This window comes from Carassius gibelio, chromosome B21, assembly GCF_023724105.1.
Source record: "Carassius gibelio isolate Cgi1373 ecotype wild population from Czech Republic chromosome B21, carGib1.2-hapl.c, whole genome shotgun sequence".
Taxonomy (NCBI): Eukaryota; Metazoa; Chordata; class Actinopteri; order Cypriniformes; family Cyprinidae; genus Carassius; species Carassius gibelio.
In genome coordinates this window covers 25,800,066-25,823,427 of record NC_068416.1, presented here as the reverse complement: position 1 = coordinate 25,823,427, position 23,362 = coordinate 25,800,066, and the positions used below count along the sequence as shown (strand labels likewise).

General features: G+C 38.5%; 1 protein-coding gene across 2 annotated transcripts; it reads left to right on the top strand.

Annotated features, from left to right (window-relative positions):
* Nucleotides 1-1,481: 1,481 nt before the first annotated feature.
* On the top strand, nucleotides 1,482-22,145 carry setx (senataxin). Of its 2 annotated transcripts, XM_052588327.1 has the most exons (26): nucleotides 1,482-1,672; nucleotides 4,707-4,910; nucleotides 6,157-6,364; nucleotides 6,930-7,039; nucleotides 7,121-7,340; nucleotides 7,943-8,053; nucleotides 8,127-8,301; nucleotides 9,096-9,189; nucleotides 9,296-12,580; nucleotides 13,975-14,071; nucleotides 14,218-14,391; nucleotides 14,469-14,692; nucleotides 15,433-15,585; nucleotides 15,711-15,867; nucleotides 15,965-16,066; nucleotides 16,143-16,255; nucleotides 16,340-16,411; nucleotides 16,487-16,636; nucleotides 16,867-16,974; nucleotides 17,628-17,803; nucleotides 17,915-18,007; nucleotides 19,373-19,465; nucleotides 19,562-19,723; nucleotides 20,381-20,476; nucleotides 20,560-20,647; nucleotides 20,741-22,145. In XM_052588327.1, the coding sequence occupies exons 2-26, from the start codon at nucleotides 4,716-4,718 to the stop codon at nucleotides 21,239-21,241; spliced, it is 6,957 nt and encodes a 2,318-aa protein (XP_052444287.1). In that variant the 5' UTR covers nucleotides 1,482-1,672; nucleotides 4,707-4,715; the 3' UTR covers nucleotides 21,242-22,145. The 2 variants fall into 2 exon arrangements, with proteins under 2 accessions (XP_052444287.1, XP_052444288.1); XM_052588328.1 differs by lacking the exon at nucleotides 17,915-18,007 and having other exon boundaries at nucleotides 1,483-1,672.
* Nucleotides 22,146-23,362: the final 1,217 nt, after the last annotated feature.

The following is a 23,362-nucleotide window of genomic DNA, read 5'->3' as shown; positions in this document are numbered from 1 at the left end:
TTTTTTGTTATTTAACCATTTTTTAACACATCTATGGACTGTGTTTTAATAGCTATAATTAATTCTTGAATGTTATTTAAAATTATTGAAGTACAAATGCTTTCATTTTAAATAACACAATTATATTCATTTCAATAGTGCTTTTTGGGGGAAATCTTAAATCAACTTCATATAATTCAAAACTATTAATTAAACATAAGCTAAAATCTAATCAAATTCAGAATTATGTTAAATGCCACATAATATTTTTTTTTTAAGTGACACTTGTCAATAATTATAATTTACACCATTCAATTTTAAAAAAAATTTGTTAAATTATATGCTCCATAAGCTTCTACTTGAAAAAATACTGTATAATTATCTTCCTTCTGCAAGATATGCGTAATGATTATTGCGCAGCTTTAACCTGTTAAATGTCACTTACGTATTTAAAACAGTAATATCTTAATCTGAACCTAAAGTAATCTTCACTAACTATATATGTTTGGAAAGCTTAAAGACTGTAGTTTTGATATTTGGTGACTGATTTTTTTATATATTTTACAGAGCAACTGTAATTTATTAATATGCAAGAAGAGTACTCATCAGAGTCAGAGAGTGCGTTCTGACCTTTACTTTGAAAGAGTGATGCATAGATGAAATCATGAAAATTAGTAAAAAATCTGAGTGTTTAAAAGATAGTATCCATTGTATTTTTTTGAGAAAAAGAGTCTAAAAGTGTTTTGAATATATTGAAAAAACAATAGATTAACCTTTTTTGATGCATTGTGAACTATTAACGCAAGTCCAGGGTTCTCGTAGCATGTCTTTTATGTGTTTTTTGAGGTTGAATTGAAATCAAATACTGCTATACTGACCCTTAATACTTCTGATTGTGATGTCTACTTCATAAATATTGAAAGAAGTATGTAAAAACATGTTTTAGGTCACTCAAACCATTTATGGAAATTAAGGCTCCCTTAGATGGTTGCTAATGGGGTTTGATTGTCATCTAGTGGAAAAGCTTGGTACTACGCCCAAACAAAAATACACTGAAAGCTCATTTTTTTTAATATATCAACCTCAAATTTGGAACATAGCTTGTTCAGAATTTTTGTTTGATTTTCTAGTAGTTTCAGAGTAAAACATGTTTTGTAAAATACATATTTATATAAAATATAAATATTTAAACTATAATATTTTATATTTTCATAAACGTAAACTTCCATAACTTTTTTTTATTATATAATCTTTATAATTTTTCATTTCCACAATAATCTGCCAAGTGTCTGCTTTAAAAAGAGACCAGCCTTAAGTCTGTAGGCCCAAAAGCATTCAAAATTTATAACAGTTTAAGTTGGAAATGTCATTTTCACATCTATGCTCAAAAAGTGGAACCTACAGTTAAAAGGTTAAAAACACGTGTCTTAACCATAACGCAATCCCTTTTATGTTTCGCCGATCCCGCGCTGTGATCTTGCGCAGGCGCTATGGACAGACCCGCCCCCGTCATGACGTCACCAGCACCGCGACTCGGCGGCAGGCGTGTTTTCAGAGTAGAGCAGAATCGAGCGAAAGAGACTATGTAGAGTACACTGTTGAGTGGGCTTAAGGTATTTACAACCGTGTCAGTGTGGATTTGAGATGAAACAGCGCTGAAAGACTCAAAGTGTCCTCCGTTGGAGCTTCGCGGGTAACTCGTTTGTTGTTCTTTGGTTGCGTTTGAATGAATTTCTCGTTTACATTTGACTTCTTGTGGTTTGCAAACGAGGTTTCCTCTTCCCCTGCAGGGACCCCAGTCTAAACTTTATAGCTTCGTGAGGCCTCGAGTTAAGAAGTAAATGTTGTGTTTTGCATGTGTAAATGTGACGACTTTTTGTTTTTAGTGGAAATTTGGCAGTTTTCTGACGCTTATACTTTCTTGATAGTGTGGACAATATAAATATGTGTGAAAATTAAATGATATTATTGTTAATGTTGGTCAGTGAGTGCATGTTGGCTCTCTGTTGTTGACTCTGGGATGCTTTATTTTATGTTCATTAGAACCGAGATCACCCACTGTGCTTTACCTGATAAGTTTCGTTTCTTCTGTTCAGATGATTCAAGTGTTAAGGCAACCCAAAAGATTTCCTTAGCCCCCTATCTGACTATAAGAAATACAGTTTCTCAACATTTAAAAAAAACAACTGGAGGTTATGTTCGTGTAGAAAACAATATGTACTTACAGCTGAATGCTATGATAGTTTATGCACCCTCGTTATGCTGTATGCATAATATAATCTTTGTGCAAACATACAATGGGGCTGCAGAACAGGCATCTCCTTGACCTTGGTTTGTATACTTATCAGATACAGATTTAGATGGGAACACCTTTGTCTCCTCTTCTGGCTGTATTAAACACCCCCCCCCCCCCCCACACACACACATTACTGTGAACTCACACCTGGGGAAGTTGGCAGCCCTTTGTTGCGGCACACGAAGAGCAATTTGGGGGTTGGTTTCTTGCTCAAGAGCAGCTCAGTCATGGTACTGAACGGAAGAGAGCATCATTCATTCACTTCTGTTTTGTTTAAAGCGCTATCTTCCCTCACATATATATTTCCTTCCGCTACCGAGACTTGAACCCTTGACCTTTGGATTACAAGACCCAATCTAATCATTGGGCCAAACCTGCCCTTATGGTTACTGTACTTGGATTCGTTTAAAATATTTTTATGCTCTGATTTATTAGTTTACTCTTTCTTTCTCTTCTCTCTTTTTCATTCTTATATATCTATGTATTACACAAAAAGACTCACTATCAGTCAAAAGTTTGGGATCAGTAAGACTTGTAATGTTTTTCTTTTTTTTAAAAGAAGTCACTTCTGTTCATCAAGGCTGCTTGTATGATCAAAAATACAGGAAAAAAAAATATTGTACATATCTAAAGTGTATACACCGTTTTCTCAGTTTTGGGGCCAAATCCGGTTGTCTCGGTTGTCATTGTGCTTCCGCTGAAATGTTCATAAAATTATACTATAGAAACTAGAGGTCGACCGATTTTGCGGATACCGATTGTTAGGTTGGACCACACTGGCCGATACCGATTAATTAACCGATATTAGTAGTAATAATAATAATAGTAATAGAAATTTTTGAAATGAACACACTTTAATGACGAACAACAATACTTGAAATATCTTTAATATACACAAAGGCTAGTAAAAGTTTTGTTTACTTGCCAGATTGAGATATTTATATGTTTGTAAAAAGTTTTTTTAATATCTTAAAGTACACTCAACATTAGTCTGTAAAGCATTATAATATTCAAGTATTATTTAATAATAGAGCTTTAGTCATTAGAAATAAACTTATCTAATTCTGATCTTATCTAAACTTATCTAATCAAAATAAAAGAGCAGCGCTGAGTCTTGGAGAACTCACCGGTATCACACACACTCTGGACGCATTGCGTTCAACTCAAGCAGCGGTCTAAACATTTTATTTAATCACCAAATGGACACAAGCTTACTTCTAGAATGAACTATGAGCCATAGATAAGTTTGAAGTTCGGTGTTTAAAAAAACTGAGCAATCAGAAAGGGAGTTTTATATTATTGCTCTATAAAAAATGAAGCATACAGACTTTATTGGAGCCACAGAAAGACAAACGTTTTGATGAAAATGCTCAATATACAATTCATTATGTACATTAACAATGATTTGGGATGAATATAATATAATTTTATTTGAAAACTATGTGAATGGCCCTCTGAGGTGCGACAGGATTTTCTGTCTGAAGTTTCTTGCTCTGTTCAGTGTGCAGTATCACGTGTCTAAACAAACAGCACGGGACGTCAGAGATTTCAGCCACTAGAGGCCACTCTCGCACTGTATAATGAAAACAGACCCTCCTCAGCAGCTCCAGCAACAGATGCAACCCGGAAAACTATCGGCATGGATTTTTGCCGATAACCGATAATTCCAGCAATCAACTATCGGTGCCGATTAATGGTAACACCGGTCGACCTATAATAGAAACAGTATATTTAAGGTGAATATTGAGATTGCAGTAGTTCTGTATTGTTAAGGAACAATCCTTCTTAAGCCAAGCTGATGCCTCCGAACTAGTTGTGATGAAAGCAAACTGCGGGATCTGCAACGACTGGGTCCAAAGTTGCCCTGATACAATAAGCCGACGCTTGACACCCGACAGCCAAGTACCACGTCTGTTCTGCATTTTTCCCCTGCACTGGTTCACCAGCTGAGCAGCCAATCAGAATGATCAGATGGCTCGACTGACCAACAAACTCCAAACTCTTAAAGAGACAGTTCACCCTAAAAATGAATTTTCATTAACTCACCCTCAACTCTTTCAAACCTGTATGAGTGTTTCTTAAATGGAAGCTAAAGAGGATATTTTGAAGAATCACAGGTATCCACACTGTGGAAGTCAATGGCTAACAGCTACCGTTTGCTTAAGAAAACTCTTCATAATATCATATTTTGCATTCTTCGGAAGAAAGAAACTCCTACAAGTTTGGAACAACTTGATTTAATTATCGTATGAGTAAATGATCGTTTTTGGGTGAAGTGTCCATTTAATTCACTGTTATTTCTGAAATCTATTGTATTTTTGTACTCCACAAGCTAAAAAGATGCTTGAAAGCCTTTTGGAGAATGAGGAGAGAGTTGCTGTAGAATCACATTGGAGGCTTTAAGGACGTGTCTGTATCTGTGTGTGCGCAGGTGATCGTGATGGAGAAGTGTCTGTGGTGCACCACCTCCCTGGAGGCGGAGGGTGATGCAGCGATAGTCGCCATGCTGCGTCGCTACAGCTCAGGACGTCTGTCTGAGAGAGAGATGGACTCTCTGAACGAAGACCTCGGCTGCTGTCTGGAGTGTGTGGTGGAGTACCATCGAGCCAGAGACAAGGTCCCTCATCTGCACAAGGTACACAAACACTCTGAGCAAAAGTCTACCAAAGTCACACAAGTGCTTTCTGAAGACTGTACAGTGCACAGACTGTTTAATACAGTTTGGAGGTGGTATAAATTAACCTTGACTTTCTTACTGGGGTGTGAGGGCAGGCATATTTTTGTCTGTCCTTACAAAAAGCAGCCTAAACTCATACTACATACTGTATGTAGAAAATTTGTATTAATCAAAATATGATTTAAGTATAATCACTGTGAATATAGCCATTTGTGTATCAAGTTAAAGTACTATTGTTATTTTAGAAAGCCTTTTAACACTTGCACTCACTATTAATTTTCTAACTGCATTTTTTCTTTAATAAAAATAAATATAAAAGGTCCCTAACACTAGCTTACCCTATTCTTTTTCTATTCTATCTACTATTCTAAAGAAAAAAATACACAAATGACTGTTGATCTCAGAATGTTGTTGTTGGAACCTTTTTCACTGTTAACATTGTGAATTCTTGCAGAAACTGCCTTCTCTTCTTTGCGAGTAACACTCAACAACATCTGACCATCTTGCTTGCAATTTACACTTACATATATTAAGCAATGATTTTTCTTTCCAGTCGTTCTCCTCCTTTATCACACCAGTGCTCCCTAATTCTTCTGTCACGATCACCTCACTAATTGTTACATCCAGGAGCAAATACATCTTTAAAATTGTATCGCAAATTGATTTATTCAGTGTATTCTGTGCTTCTTTTTTTATCTAAAGAATGTTGAAGGGCATGTGAACCAAAGGAGTAACTGAGGTAGTGACTGCAAAGAGATTTCAAAACACTAGGCATAATACATTTGCTGAGTTTGTATATGGTTTAAGCCTCATACACTAGGATCACACACTTCCAAGTTGTCCAGATCACAACAAACTTGAACAGAAATGCATGCCATAAATGCTTAATCTGAAATGCTTAAGTGTATGCTGCAGAATGTTAAAAGTGCATTTAACAATAGCTATGGAAGTAAGCGAAATAACTTTGATTCAGCTTATGCATTTTCTGAAGAACAGAAGACCTTTTTTCACCAGGTCTCTCTCTAGCTTACTTCCTAATGAAGTTGTCTAATTAAACTGGCATTGTTTAACAAGTTTTCTTAGCTTTTTGACTAATTGCTTTTGATCTTGTCATTTGCATTGGATAAAATAATCTGCTAAATGTGTAAATGTTGTGTACTTTGAGCTTGCATATGTCCAGACTCTAATTCTTGCTTTCATGCAGCGTTTGTGGGAAATGGAGAAGGCTCGACTCGTGCGTTTGTTGGGAACCATCCTGGACAAGGAGCTGGAGGAGGACGATATCTTTATTATCGAAGATGATCGCGTGGAGCCGGTGACGAAGATCTTGCCTGCAGAATTTCACGACCGTCTCCGTTCTCCTCTGTTTGAAGTTCTGAAGTATCCGTACTTACTTTGCTACCGTGATCTGTGTAAGTCACGTCCTTCCAGTTGGTGTAGTGGGTGGTAAAAAATCAGAAAACTGGAAGGTTATTGATTGATTGATTGAAATATTTTCAACTATCTCATAGAAGACACTTTTAGAAGTGAATTAGGAGATCTTTAAAAACAAACCAAAAGTGAAATCCCACTATTAAAGAAGTTAGTTAGTTGTGAGAAGCAAGGGGAGTAACGTGTATAAAAGCCTGAGCTAAATGCTGATTGGACGGTGCCTGATAATGTTTTGTAAAGTATGAGAATGTAAGCTTGGAAAGAGGCCAATTCAGATGGTCAGCTGGCATCTCGGCTTTGTTGTTTAGTCCCTTTACCATATTCGTTTTCCTCTATTCTATTCCTAGTCCTCTGGTAATAAAGGTGCCAAAGAGCTAGCCATGTGGTTCCACATTATTAAATGTTGATTATGGAGTAAATTATCACTCAAGGGAAATAGTTGTGGTATAAATGATCAACGGTAGAAATACACAGCAATCAGACACAACCAAAGCTTACTATAACATAAGTGTGATTTTAGTGCTTTTCTCTTTTCTTTCTCTGCAGGTGATTTGGTGGTAAAGGCCTTGAGTAAGTTGCAGGATATGAAGCAGTCTTTGACTGTGTTTGAGAAGTATCAAGGAATATATCTGTTTCTCGTTCATCCCAACGAGCAGGTAATTCAGTCAAAAAAGCCATATCGTGTTAGGCTGCTCCTCTTCTGGTGATCTTGTTCTTACTCCACCTTTCCACTCCAGGTGCGCCGCTGGGCAATCGATACAGCAAAGACCATGAAGAGTGTGGATAGGGACTCCTACTATGACCTTCAAGAGATTTTCTCCTGCATGTTTAATGTCATCGAACCTGGAATATCTTTGGACTTTCCAGATGTGGATCAAGAGTCTTATTCAAGGGGCACCATAAAAACGCTCCCCTCTCACCTCTATGACTCGCAAAACAAGAAGAACTGCTGGCTAGGTGTGATTATTAGTTTCTCCAAATCCTTTTTCTGATGCCCGTTCCTTTTGTAACTTGTACAGTTTGAGATATTTTGGTTTCTCGCTCTTGCTAGACAGCAGTCATTCCTGCTGTTAGGTTTCTGATCCTCTGCTCTTGACAAAGATATCAACAACGTGCAATTAACTCTTTTGCGGCCAGTATTTTTTCTGACACCCCAAAGTTTGCACTGTCCTTAATGGGTTTGACATTTTATTTGCCATTATTATTTTGATGCATAATAGCACTCCTACCAGTGGAAAAAAACAAACCAAAAGTCTATGGATTGTCATAAAATTCAGTCAATGGCATGGAAAGGAGTTAATATAGAAACTGGATCTTTGAAAGAAATGAATGGGATTAAAATTCAGGGGGATTGATGGATTGCTCTAGTGTCTATATACTGTAAAATAAGTGTTACACAGTGCCCTATTCAGCGCATGTTAATCTGGAAACTTTCTGTATTGCACTTAAATAGAATGTGGTGTCTGTTTGACTTGGAATTGGCAAATAGTTCTCATTTTTCAATCCCTTGATGAGTGTGATGTCACCTTTTTGAAGTTAATCTCTTTTGTGCCCTACAGGTATCTGTATGTTACTAACGCAGCTCAGTGCGGAGGCAATGGACTCTCTGTTCATGGGACAGTTTAACATCCCGCTTTGCATACTCCGCACAATGGATGGGTTGAAAAATGGTATGTCATCACAAACTTTTCATGATTTGATGAGATAACAATAGATTAAAAGTGGTCCACTTGTGTATTTCAGAGGATAACCCAGCTTCTGACCCATTCTGGCCAGCCCTCCACTGTTTTATGGTAATTCTGGACCGACTTGGTTCTAAGATCTGGGGTCAGGTTGACCCTAATACAGCATTCCAGACAATCACCGGAGCTGCCAGCTATGTTGCGGAAATTAGAAACATCCGGCAAAAGACCATGGGGTAATTTTGAATTTATTGAAAAGATTTGATGCCATGCTGAATTGTAGCCATTGCATAGGAAAATTGCAGTAATTCAACAATGCAGTACACTCACTGCAATGATTCTCATTATGGATCTGCCTTAAACGTGAATAGTCAACAAAAGCCAGTCACTACTTGGTTTCAAATGCAGTGAGGTACTTCGTTATTCTGTTATTATAGTTGTATATTCAACTGTGTGTGCTCATGTGATGAGCTGCCATTAAGAGAAAATGTGGTGATCTTGTGCCGACGTGATAAACTGAGGTCTCTTTTGTGCTGTTATCATGTGAGAACATATAGGTTGGGGCAAAAAGTGGACCAACAGTAGTAGCATATAGGCCTATGCAGTGTATTGCATTAAAACCCCAAGACATTGGGAGGGATTCTTCACAGGGATGGCAGAATCCATGCAAATGTAAACACATAATTAAAATGTATCACTATTTCCAGAGATCTTTAATTAAAAAAAAATAAAAAATGGAATGTAATGATTCCATTTCATATACATTGCTCCTGGATGTTAAAGATTACATCTATAATAGCACTTTAACAGTGAAGATCAGCACATATTATAAAAAACAGTTCTCTTTAATTTCTGATTCCGTGAACCTGGCCATTATTTGACAAGGAAAATGGTTCAAGTGGTGCCAGCTGGACCATTAATGTCTGCTGTGAAAGGCCATGCTTGGCGGAACTTTTGTTAGCAGAAAATGTTTGGTAATGTAGGGTTTTCTGAGAAGTTATTTAATCAATTACATTTTTTTTATGCACAGCAGTATGTTTAAAGTGGAACCTGAATATGATGACAATATGGTGACCTGCAGTCAGATGGTGTACAACTGTTATGCCTCAGAAAAACCAAACCATGTAAGGCTTCTGTTTTGACACCGCATTCTCTTCATGCAACAAACATTTCCTGCACTCTTTATTAGAAAAAAGCTGAATACTATTTTTCCTTTTGTTCTTTATGTAGGCATCTGGTTTGTCGTCCAACAGTGGGGTTTCAAGCAACTATATGATCTATGAGGATATGCAGTCCCTGGTCACAGTGCTTGATTCTGAAATGGGCCAGAGCATGCGTGTATACGGAAGCACTTTTCTGTGGTTCATTCCATTTGTTCGTTCCATAATGGAACTTTCAGAGCTCAATGCTTCCTATATTAGTGAAGTCATCCACTATCTTTGTGATAAGATACGAGAAAATCGGCACATGCTAACCGGACAGACGATTGTGTACGATAAAGTGTCCGAGTTATTCACTCGTATCCTTATTCAAATTGTTGAGCTACACTCTACTGAAGGACGGATGGGTATACTTTCTCGCTGTGCCCACAAGTGGGTTGGGGAGATTGTCTTGTGCATCATCCAATCAGATGAAACACATGGACCACCAGACAGGATGGGTGGGATTCACGGAGTCAGTTCAACCTCATACAACCTTGGGATAGTTCGAAAACTGCCTGCATCTGGAGGAGGCATTGGTGCTATAATTTCTGACTGCGTGACACTGATTCGACGGCTACTGAAAGACGGGAAAAGGAGATCTGTCCCAAGCGCGGCCCACTTTTTGAGTTTGCTGAACAATCAGTTGCGTGGAGTTACAAACAAACGATGGGATTTAACACGTTCTGAATCTGATGAGCTTCAGAAGTGTTTGTTAAGAGTTGTCCGGTCAATGCCAGAAAGATCTACTTCTTCACCTTCTGTTGTTCCACCACCATGTGGACCATCAGTGGAGGCAACTACAAACACTGTTATTTCCAGAAATTCTGTGGCAACCCTAAATCAGCAACCATATGAGCACCAAGAGGCAGGTCCAAGCAGAGCAGGAGATGAATCTAGTTTTATCAAAAAGGAGTCAATTTGGAATTATAAAAATTGGGACTTGGATGAGGATTTCTGCAGCGGTCTTGAGGTTATCATAAAGGCTAAGAAGGAAACCCTTGACCCAGTGTCAATTTCACAACTGAGTCCAGTTGTTCAGTTGGAACGCGTTAAACCAGATATAAACCAGTCCTTAAAATCAGCTAAAGAGGCATGTGGTTTTGGAGCTGCTGAGGATGAGGAGGATGACGATGAACCCCTTGATATCAAATTGGTTCGTCTGACAAAATCAATCCACAATGTTGAATCTGGCGACTCCGGAGATAACAATAATGCTGTTGAAAAAATGGGTAACAGGTTCATGAGTGCTTCAAAGGAAAATGTGGAGTCTAGTACCATTGTTATCTCTGATGATGATTCTGATAATGATGAAAGGCCAAATGACATCCTGAGGTCTCCAAAAGTTTGTGTCCTGTCTGAGAGCCCCGGTCGTGATTATGATGATCTCAGTGAATCACAGGTCTTTGAGTTTGAGACCCAGCAATATGTGGCATCTGCCTGGGATGATTCTGGTTTTGATGCATCAGACTTGACGAAGAAGCCCAAATCAGACCAACTACTCAAACCACAGGTGGATGAAACTCCTCGTGAAGCATCTCCATCAAGTTCAGAGACCGAACTTATTCCAGATGAAGACATTGAGAGGGCTTGTCAGCAAGCAGAAGATAAGATCAGAGAACAGCAGCAGCCACAAGAGCCAGTGGATTCATTTGCAACTTCACTGTCCAAAGCATCCAGTACTGCAGAGAGCTGGGATAAATTTGCCAAACCAAAACCGGTTAAAAGCACAAAAACAACTCCTTCTGAAAAGAAACAGCCTAAAAAGCCATTGATAATTGATGCCCTTGCTCAAAAAAGCAGACGCCACTCCTGGAAACGCAGCTCAACATCTCAGGATGTAGAGGAACCATCCTCTTCAACTACTCTATGCTCACCTTCCTCTTCATCCTGCAGCTCTGTTTCCTCTCCTTATTTTTCTGCCCCCAGTTCAAGTAATACCCCTAAGGTTGTTCCCCCAAAGAAGGTGCGTAAGGTTGCTGAGCCAGAATCCACAGCAGAGCGTTTGGGATTAAAAAAGAAGGAGAGGAAAGCATTTGATCTTTCTCAACGCTCGCTTGATGGTGTTGCTAAACTGAGGTGCCATGGTCAGAAAGTGCAGGTAGAACCACAACAGAAGAAAAGGCGAGTGAATCGAGCCAATAAGTCTTCTCCACAGAATCATATCGTAAAAAGCAACAAGAAACTTCTGGGATCACAAGATATTCAGTTTTTCAGGCTAAGTCGTGAGAAGCAGGCAAATCAGAGGCCAGCAACAGGAGTCATCACAACATTAGCTCCCAAACCAGCAGATATCAATCAGCCAGGTGAAATGCACTTACCGAAACCTACAGTTGCAAGCAGTGAGGCTGGTGATATCTTTCCTTGTCCTCAGCCAGATTCCAGCTTTCAGCGGGATAATGAAAATGCTGCATCAGGAACCAATTCTGCAGGAGATGGGGCTGGAAATAATAAGTGTGTAGAACCTGAGTACTTCCAAGCCAGTGAGACTGCTGATGCCTACATGGAAAACGAAAAACCTGCTCAGGAGGATGATGAAGAATGGATGTTCCTCACTCAGATGGAACCCACCGACATGGAACTGTGCTCTCAAATGGAGCAGTTTGAGGAAGAAAATGGTGAAGAACTCTTTCTTACCCAGAGAGACCCTATAGACATGGACATTGATACAGACAGTGAGTCAGATGCCCCAGGGCCAACCTTGACCCCTAAACCTATTCAGACTCCTATTGGTGGAAATGATGATCATTTGTTTGTGAAGCCTGGCATGTCACCTATATCTCAGAAAAAGGCCAAACCTTCTACCACAAAAATATACACCCCCAGCTCCCGCAGTGCCTCGCTTGTCCTTGAAATGGAAAAAGAAGCCAAGCCTCCTCCTGCTGCGAATGTTGCTAAAGCGAAGATTCCCCGACTGCCCCCAGCAGTGCCACCTCCGAAAACATTTCAACCACTCCATCCTCCACAACTCCCAATGCAACTTCCTTCACGACACGCTCCATATGCTCCTGAGTTGGCCACTAGTTCTAAAAGAAGCTCCAACTCAGAGCCACCATCTTACAAGGTATACCAAAGACCCGAGGCTCCAGTTTACAATCCAGGACCCACAGTGGATCAAAGCCAGACGTTTGACCTTTCAATCTTGACCCAAGCAATCCTTAAATGGGAATATAGGATGCTTGACAATTACAAATCATTTGGGAGTCCACACGATCTGTGCCAACTACCGCTGCAGAAAGTGCCAGTTCAGTTTTCTAGCTACTTGGAGTACTTCAACACCTTGTACCCCCTGCTGCTAATTAATGCATTTGAAGAGGTGGGACTACATCTTATAGCTGTAATTCCTAAATACTTGGATGTAATTAGGACTGAATCTTATACAATTAAAGGGTTCGTTTTTCACCCAAAAATATAAATTCTGTCATTAAATTACTCACCCGCATGTTGTTCCAAACTAGTAAGACATTTGTTCATCTTCAGGACACAGATTAAGATATTTTTGATTAAATCCAAGAGCTTGTTCTATTATTAAGGGTTACTGGAAAGGAATACATATTGCCTTACAAGATATATTTGAATGTGTTATACCCTATAACAGTAAAGTATTATTTTTTGGGATACAGACTCCAGGAATGGTTAAAAAGAGATACATTTCTAATAAATATATTATTGGTAGCCATTAAAAAAAAAAAAAGAGTTTTACCAAAAAAAATGTATCACAGGAGAGTCCTACCCTAAATGCATGGATGGATATCACATTGGAGTGAATAACAGCATTTGTAAATCATAAAATGGAACAATTAGCTTTGTACTGGGAAAAATGGATCAAATATGCAATGTCTCATATACCTGATTTTATAAAAAAAATTTATCACACATTTAGAGATGTACATATGTGCTAATGTGAGTGTAGACATAGGTGTGCTTATGTATGAGTGTATTCGGATGTGTAATGTGCATTTAACGTAAGTGTAACGTTGTTTAAAAAAAAAAGAAAGAGAGAAAGAAAGAAATCCAAGAGCTTTTCTGACCCTATATAGACCGCAACGAAAACGTTCAAGGCCCAGAAAAGTAGTAAGGACATTGTTAAAATAGTCCATGTGGCATCAGTGGTTCAACATTAATTTTTATAAAGAATGTGAAAATACATTTATGTGCCCAAAGAAAACAAAAATAATGGCTTTATTCAACATTTTCTTTCTCTTCTGTGTCTTCGATGTGCGTTCACGAGAGTACCACGACCAATGCTTTTGTGTTCTACATCAGATCGCTGGCTTCTGCATCAGTAGCACCACACGCATGTATTGTGATACTCCCGTGAACGCACATTGAAGACTGCCATAAAAGAGATTATTTTCTTTTTTTCTTCGTGTACTAACTATTCTGGCAGCTTCATAAAATTCATATTGAACTACTGATTTTAAATATGTTCTTATGACCTTTCTGGGTCTCGGACATGTCTGTTGAAGAGTCCGAAAGCTCTCGAATTTCATCAAAAATGTTAATATGTGTTCTGAAGATAAATTAATGACTTGCAGGTTTGGAACGACATCAGATTGAGTAATTAAAGACAGAATTTAAATTTCCGGGTGAACTATTTTTTTATTTGTTTGTTAACCTTGTTGTTTGTTTTTGTCCTGCTTCTACTACAAGGATAATAATTGGTCATTTAATACCAGTGTTAAGGTTAACCAATTACTTTTTGTACAGATGGCGAGTGAATGGCTCAAAGAGGGCAGAGTCAAGCTTAACCTAACATTTCAGGGAATAGAATACAGCAATCGCACAGCTAGTGCCAGCTTCACAGGTAAGTCCAGCCATGTTTGCCAGTTTACCTTCTGATGTTCAGTAAAGTTTATTCTGATACAGTTAAAATCTTTAATTGTTACAGTCGGGGAGCATCCGTTTTAACCATTTCATTGAAGTTTTACTTTTTTTTTTTTTTTTTTGTAGCAAACATTTCTCAGGAAACTGATATGAAACAACTGTACCCAAAAGAAGATGACCTGGTGCTACTTTGGTTGCCTGACAACACTGGGTCATATGCCCATGATGAACCAAATTTCCATGAAACGCATCCTCATTTTGGTTATGTGTCTCGGTCCAATGTGTCCAACAGAAGTTCAGGTGTGTGACTTGTGTGGTCATTTAATAAGGTTCGTGTATGTTTATGTCCACAGTCTCATTACTCTGTCCCTCCTCAGGTTCCAGGCCAATTCTCAACTTGACGATTCAGACACGTAGTAATATATCTTCAGGGAATTCCCAACCTGTGCTCTGTGAAGTTATCGGATCATTGATCAGCATATTCCGGGAGTTCCGTGCACTGTGTTTGCTGCGGAATGGACCAATGTTGCGACCTCTACTTGCTCCACATGCATCTTTTTTCATGCACACTGTGGACAGCCCACCGGACCTGGATTTACCAGTGAGTTTGGGTTTATCTGAAGCAGTGGTTCCTAATCTTAGTCCAAGGAACTTTACAGCATTGCAAATTTTGTATGTCTCCTTTTTTAATACACCTGAATTAAATCATTACTACTTGAGCAGAGAGTTCCAGGAAACAAATCTGACAGATAAGGGGTGCGAACCAAATGTGCAGTGCATAGCTATAAGCATTTTTTCCATATTCACCTACCATCCTAGACAACTATGTTTGTGCATGTGTAAGTCCAATAAGTGAAACTGATTTTGATCCCACGTTATAATTTTGCCCCTTTCTTTCCTGCACTCTCTTTGCCTTTTTTCCATCACTCTTTGGCTCTTCCTTCCTTCCTTGCTCCCTCCCTTGCTTCCTTGTTTTCTTTCTTCCTTCCTTCCTTCCTTCCTTCCTTGCTTCCTTCCTTCTGTCCTTCCTTCCTTGCTCCCTCCCTTTCTTCCTTCCTTGCTCCCTCCCTCCCTTGCTTCCTTTCTTCCTTCCTTGCTCCCTCCCTTAATTCCTTGCTTCCTTCCTTTATTCCTTGCTCCCTCCCTTGCTTCCTTGCTTCCTTCCTTCTTTCCTTCCTTGCTCCCTCCTTTGCTTCCTTGCTTCCATCCTTCCTTTCTCCCTCCCTTGCTTCCTTCCTTCCTTCCTTGCTCCCTCCCTTAATTCCCTCCCTTCCTTCCATTTTTCCTTGCTTGCTTGCTTTCTTCATTGCCTTCTTTCTTTTTTCTGTGCTTGCATTCCAGGAGTTCAACAGGGACCAAGCAAGAGCAATAGCTTGTGGTCTTGCCATGGTAAAGAGAACAGAGAAGACCCCAAAATTTCTCCTTATTCATGGTCCTCCAGGAACCGGGAAGAGTAAAACAATTGGTGGCCTGTTGTACAAACTACTATCTTCGGTATTTGTCTTGTTTTAGTTTTTTAGTCCGAATGTAACTTTATTCCTGCCTACTGTGAATGCTCTCAAGGACACCTTTATCTGCAACTGCAGCTGGGTTTATTTTGTGTGTGGTTATTTGGACAGGGTATTAACAGTGCTGCTCCTTCGGGGAACATTCATGCCAAGTCTCGACGGACACGAGTTCTTCTCTGTGCTCCCTCTAATGCTGCCATTGACAGTCTGATGAAGAAGGTCATTTTGATATTTAAAGAGAAATGCCGAAACATCAACGCACCTCAAGGTTGTGAGCTTGTGCACACATTGACAACTTAAAAAAAAAAAGCATGTATGCCATATACTGTCACATTAAAGCATGTCTGACACCACTTTTTGTACAGGTAACTGCGGGGATATAAACCTGGTACGATTGGGAAGTGAAAGAACCATCTCGAAGTCATTAAAACCTTTCAGCCTCGACCACCAGACTAAAGCTAGAGCACGTGAGAGAGAAATTCATGCATTTACAGTTCACGAGTAAACGCATGTGATGTTAATGTATCAGGTGTTTGTGTGTAGAGCGAGCTCAGCAAACTGCAGAAGCTGACATACACAAACGCAAGGAGCAACTGGAACAAATCATTGAAAATCTCTCCCAGCGATGTGCAAAAGCCAATAAGGATTCTTTCGAGGTAATGCATCTACTCACACAAGTTTCTAAAAGACAGAATATAGATATCATTGATTTAGTGCTTTGTCAATGTGTTGGTTGACAGTTCAAGACGTTGATGGAGGAGAAGATGCAGCGCCTGAAAGAGAGAGAAGGACTGGGTCGGCAGATTAAAGAGGTAAACGGTCACATTTGTGTTTCACAATACTTGTAAAACTCCCACAAACAAACATACCTCTCGTCTCTTTCTTAGTGTCGCATGAGGCGACAGGAGAGTCAAGCTGTTGTGCTGCAAAACGCTCATGTGATCTGCTGCACGCTCAGCACCAGTGGAAGTATTGTCCTCGAGAATGCCTTCCGTCGCCTCGGACATGAACCATTCAGCTGCGTCATCATTGATGAGGTCCCAAAATCTAATTCTGTGAAATGTGTTTTTATTTGGTTGAATACAAAAGAACTATAATTACAATTGCACTTCTCATTTTTCAATGAATTGAATTTCTTATTACTGCTAGTGCAAAAATATAACACAATGAAAGCAAATTAATTGTTTATATTATCATTATATAAACGCACTAATACTCCTAACAACCATATTTAAAATCCTCTTTGTTTGACTCTGCACTCTTGTAGGCTAGTCAGTCTAAAGAATCTGAGACTCTGATCCCCATGCTGTACCGAAGTCCTGCTGTAATCCTCGTCGGTGATCCCAACCAGCTTCCACCAACAGTTGTCTCTCAGGTAACCCACCATATTCGTCAATGAGTATTTGTATTACAAGCATGTCAATTTAAACACACAAATGGTTAGGATTTTCTGTGTATTTTTAGATTTGTGTTGTAAATTATCCCATTAACCCTATTAACCATAACCCTGGCCATTCAGTGTTTTAATTTTTTTCCCCTTATAATGCTAGTTAATGGACAAAAATACTATTGTTATTCACACAGTTTTTTTTTTTATATTTTATTTTAAGGTGTCCCTGTTACAGTGTAATTATACATTTTAAGGATTCCTGGCCTACAATTATTATTATTATTATTATTATTAATATTTTTTCAAATAATGTATTCAATCAGTTTTTTTTTGGCACAGGTTTTGTATTTCTTTTTGGAACTGATTGGTTGTAGGCCTCATTGATCTGAACTGATATACATTTAAGTGAACATTTAAAACGATAACAATATATGTATGTGTATGTGTGTGTTCACTCCAACTGATGTGCATAAGCTCAGATAATTGAGACCTTTGATCAGTCTATATATATATAAATAATATATAAATAGAAATTAGATTTTTTTTTAGAACAGCATAAGGGTTAAATATAAGTGACAGGAAAAAATGTATCATTCATTTTGTGCATGATTTGAATTACATTTTTTGTGTTTTAACAGAAAGCGAAGGAGTTTGGCTTCGACCAGTCTCTTATGGCAAGGTTATGCAAAAGTCTTTATATGTCAAACCCGCAACTCTCTCCAATCGTCCTGCTCGGCGTGCAGTACCGCATGCACCCGGACATCTGCGAATTCCCCTCCAAGTACATCTACAACAGCGCTCTCAAGGACGACTGGTACGCACCCAGCTGCTTGTTTGTTTGGAACGTTTACACTTGTGGCATGAGTAGAGAGGGAGAGAGAAGACCGTGTGCTGCAGTCAGACTCCTCATGTTTATGATGTGTAGGCAGGGGCAGTGCAGGCAGTATGATCAGGAGCAGACGACTATGACTAAGTCTGAATTGAGACTCCTCCGGTCACTGAGAGGACCGTGCGTGTGGTGAGTGCTCAACATAGCGAGCTGCTTACTGCAAACTAAACCATGGTCTGCAGATCTCAACAAACATGTTCCACTGACACTGATCGACTCCCATTTTGCTGTGAAGGTCTATTACTACCGAGAATAAAATGAAAATGCGACATAAATCACAGATGAAAGGTGTATTCAACAAGCCATGGATAAAAGACTTCAGTTATTCGTGTGCTTTATGAAATGTAACGTGTGCTACAGGAAAGATTGAAAGGGATCTCTCGCACTTTTGATGCAGTTTCAGTCACAATCCACCTGTAATATTGTTATGCAACCTCTAAAGTCGTTGGCAGAACCCAGCTCTATTCGGTGATGGTGAGCTTTAGATGATTATTTCGTCTACTTTTTTGGTGTTAAAAAAATAAATAAATACTTGTATCTTGAAATAACATAAATTTTCTAGTTTTCACTTTCTGCAAGAACTGTTGTTTTAATTTAAGTTTAATTTTAAGTACCGTACTAAAATAATTAGTACTTTAAAATGTATATAAAAAATAAATCAACGAAAACATTATTTCAAATATAAACATCAAATGTTTTAACAAAATCTAAAATGGCATATAAATGATACTAAACTAACACTGGTCAGTTGAAAAGATGAAACAAATATTGTCTCTTGGTGTGACTAGGCCTTCAAATTTAACACTGTATTTTGTGAAATGGCTTCATGCTAATGCTGCTTGGTTTTTTGTTGTTGTTTTTATGTTTTGTCTGTGACTTCCGTGTTAATATGCTCTTGTTCTAACAGTCACAAAAGCACAATTTAATTGTGCAAAAATGTCCCCATGCCATTCATCAGCAAGAATGCATATATTTAAGTATGCAATTTTTTTCAGTGTTTTTGTAGTGTCGTCTGCCGGTTCTCTGAAGAAGCACACTCAGTCTGGGGTTTTTCTCTCAGAAGAAAAGACTTTATTTCAAGGAGATCTCCCGAATGTTATTTATGATCTCCTTATATACACTATATGGGGCGGTTCCACATAGTCAATCTTTTCCTTATGATTACACTTTTAATACCTCCCTAGAGAGAAGAGGCGCCCTGCTTGATTTATTCTAAAGAAAGGCCATATATACATGCCTGACCATATGTTTCTCATCAGTTTTGTACATTCCAGCACGTAGGCAAATTCCTTTCTGTACTTTACCTATAGGATTATAAAGGAATAATAACTAGCACCAAAAATGCCTAGATTCACATTGATTATATACTTGATTGATTAAAATCTTACTAAGAAAAATCGTCCACATATTTAGCTGGTAATTAATCTGCATTAGGAGGTGTGGCAAAAAAAAGTATAAATATGCACTTCTGATTTGTATCCTGTTGTCCCTCAGTGAGACGGCTCAGAAGCGCTGTTCCCTCAGCTGGCCCTTCAAGCCCTACAAAGTGTTCGACGTGACGGATGGGATAGAGAAGAAGGAGAGAGAGTAAGAAATGGAGGAATGTGGGTGGGATTTTGGGCTTAACTTTTTTTCTTTACTAGTGTCTGAACAGTTGATTTATTGTGTTTCTCGACTGGTCAGTTCATTTTCCAATCACAAAGAAGTCAAGCTGGTCTTGCTGCTGTTGAAGCTGCTGGGTGAGAAGCAGTCAGTGCGAGTGGGCGTCATCACACCCTACAACGCCCAGAAACAACGCATACTGGAAGCCATCAGGGGTTCAGGCATCGACAACAAGCATCTTCAGTGAGGGCCCCGTCTGCAACTTTACTTAAGATGTTTTTCATTGCAGATTGCCATAAGAAATAATAGTTAGAATTGAACTTTTGCATCTATGGTTCTATTTTTGAACTGTGAATTATTTTATATATATTAAAATTTATATATCTGATAACTACCTGTTTTTTTAAGAAATCCTTATGAAATATTGAGATATATATAAATATTACAATTTTAAAATAACTGTTTTTGTAACTTATTCCTGTCACGCAATTTGTCAGCTGCCATTAATCTGGTATTCAGTGTCACAACTGCTTTTTTATAAAAATATGAAATTCAGTACTAACACAAAATATTAACATTTTATTATCTTTGCAAAGTTTAAAGTAATAACTATTATTGATAAATGTGCAGCAAATCAGCCAATAAGAATGATTTTGAAGGATGAAGTGATGCGGAAAATGCAGCTTTGCATTTCAGGAATAAATTATATATAAATTAAATTCTAGCATTATTTCACAATATTATTGTTTTACTGTATTTTTCATCAAATAAATGCAACCTTGGTATACATTTAGAGCTCTTAAGAAAACAAAAATCATTATACAATCATAATATTCCAAACTGTTTCGACCGGTAGAGTGTGTAAACTTTGTGTATGAATAACGTGTAATTGTGTTTTAGGGTTGAAGTCAATACAGTGGATGGCTTTCAGGGCAGAGAAATGGACTGCATCATTGTGTCTTGTGTGAGAGCCAGCAGTGAAACAGGCTCCATTGGGTAAGTGTACACAGCATATATATCAATCATCTACAATGTTCAAGTTTCTGGTTCATATATTACATTGCTTCTTACTTTTTAAGGTTTGTTGGAAATCGGCAGAGAATGAATGTAACCATCACCAGAGCCAAATTTAGTCTCTTTATTCTGGGACATTTACGCACACTCAGGGTAACATACACATTTATACATTTGTTTGTCTCGACCCAACATTAGAGGTGCTGTTGTTTATTTCTAAGTGCTTTTAATGATGCATTTCTGCAGGAACAAAGTGATTGGGGAGCATTGATTGAGGACGCTAGTATACGTAAAACGATCATCAAAACTATGCAAAAACAATTTGAAAGAGATGTCAGGCAGATTCTTAAACCAGAACGAGAGCCGCCGACCCGCAGTCTCTCTTATCCCCCAATTGGGATACCGAGCGCTGTGACCTCACCTGTGACATATGCACCTGTGGAAACAGACCCCGCCCCTGCGCCCCACCTTCAACATGATACGAGCAGTGCGCCAATGCCACGGCTAATACCCTTGGAATGCCCTAATAACCCACGGATGAGCGACAGGCCCACAGACCCACGTTTTGCAGAGCGCCGGCCAATCAGAGAACAGGGACCGGACAGAGATGGGCGGGGCTTACCAGAGTCCCGCCGTTCAACAAACAGGGCTAATTCGTATGAAGCCGACTCTAGAAGTACAGGCCAATCTTCCAGATACTCTTCAAGACACAGCAGCTCTTCACCATCAAGACGACACAGGAGATAATTGAATTATCCCTGTTTTTATGTCATTAAAGCTTCACAGCAGTGCATTAAGGGAGAAATTTTTCCTTCGTGTCCTCTTCTCCATGTTTTGAGAACCCACTATGTACATGGGTCGTCGTTAAATGTCTTTTTCTCAGGCATTGGCTTTACAATTAGCTTGACAAATTAGTTTGATGGCAGTGCTTACTGCTTACCTTATCTCTTTCTAAGTGCGTTCTGCTGCTAAATGAACATTTAAAGAACAATTTTATGCATGAAGAGGGATGTTTTGTTCCGCACAACAGGTTTTGAGTTTTTGGACCTTGTGCTCATCTCCAAAAAACAATATATTGACTCAAAAACTGCACTTTCTAAAGCAGTTGGACGTGCTCAGAAATAACCATTTTTTTGGTGGATAGTTTGCTGTACAGTTTGTCACTTATTTGAATGTAACACTGATTGAAAGAGTTTTGCAGGGATGGATTTGGTGTGCATGAATGCATTACCGTTTGTGTTTCACTGGTTGTTTTATGCTGTCTTTTAACATTCTGGAAACATACTGGATTATTTTTGACTGAGCCGACTGTTAGAATAGTTTTTTCAGGTAACTTTGATTATAGCCACTATTAGTCTGGAGGAGGAGTTAAAGAAGGTCAAAAACAGAACCAAAGTTATTGCTTAACATTTTCATTTCAGGTATAAATTGTCATGTTGTGTTTGATTTGTGAATGAGAGTTAAGTTTGTACAGTTAAAGTATACAAGCTGTGAGACTGAGAGATCGACCCACTATTGTGGCTTTTTCCCTTGAGTTTTATCTTTTGGTGCCACCAGTTTTACAAAAGTGTATGAAGAGGACTTTATTTTGTACAGATGCACTTTTTGTAGACCGGAAATTAAAAGAAGTTCCTTTTTTTCTTTTTTTACATTTTGGATTGTTTTTTTTGTTTTTTTTTTCTGTAATGAGAATCAGTGCACAAATTGATTTTGCAGGTGAGCCACTATTATTCTTGTGATGTGAGTAGATCCACTGAATCATATCATGGTAGTCTGTTTTTACCCTCATTTAAAATGTATACAAATACTTGAAATTGGTGAATACTATGGCACATGGATGTTAATCAATCAGTGCCATGGCATATTTTGACCTACAACAGCGTCACCATCTGTACCATGGTACCACCACCCTTAAGGTTTGTTGTCTTTTTAATCAGTCAATTCTGATAGTCTTTCCTTAAAATACATAAGGGTCAACACCTCATCACAATCTTTTAATATTTATTTGTAATGGGTGCAATAAGCCCCTCAAGACCATGGTTTTATTTTATTGGTGTAAAGTGACTTCTAAAATCTGTCATGGTCTCAAGTGGCTTATTGCTTTTTGTAAAATGACAACAACCATGTGATTAAGAGACACAAATGCATTATTAGTATTATTAATCTGAACGAACGGTTGTTTGGCCATGTGATATAGACAGGTAGTGGTCATTGTGTAAAATCTGAAGTCAAGGAGCTTCAATTTGCTTTTAGATTCTCAATACAGAGTATGTGTCTCAAAGTAAGAACTAACGTAACCTTAACTAAAATATTAAGTGTTCAATGGATTGTGCTGTTTTTCCAACATAAAGATTGCTGGGAAAAAAACAGTTGTGAACACTGTATTTTGTCTAATATGACATGATTTAAGACTTTTATAATGTGCGTGCCACATAAAAAAAAAAATATCCCTAAAACAACCTATAGTTTTCATCCATGTAAAATTCAATATGGCATCCTGATTAAGTCCCGCGTGAGCCTCTCCCGCACTTTCTCAGTGCCGCAGTTAACCCGCGCAAATCTCGCGCCATGAGGAGCTCCATCAACAACAGCTCGCCTCATTGGTGACAGCCAGGTAAGGATCAAGTTTCCTGTAAACTTTGGCACTTTTTTTTAACTGCTGTAAAATTAAACCACTATTAAAACATGTCGATACAGAAGCTCAACTTAGCCCTCACAGGCTAGATTTGAGTTGGCATAAAAAAAGAAAGGACCCTAAAAATCAAGATATTAATTGTCCCTGGAGGTGTGTTTCTTTTTTGTGTTATTGTGGGTGCTATTTTAACTAATATTAGCATAGAAGTTTGATATAAATTTTACCCAACAGTA

Coding starts and splice junctions, on each gene's coding strand:
- setx (XM_052588327.1), top strand. CDS start 4,716: ATGGAGAAGTGTCTGTGGTGCACCACCTCCCTGGAGGCGGAGGGTGAT. Junction 8,054..8,126: donor AATGGATGGGTTGAAAAATG/GTATGTCATCAC, acceptor TGTGTATTTCAG/AGGATAACCCAGCTTCTGAC. Junction 8,302..9,095: donor ATCCGGCAAAAGACCATGGG/GTAATTTTGAAT, acceptor TTTTATGCACAG/CAGTATGTTTAAAGTGGAAC.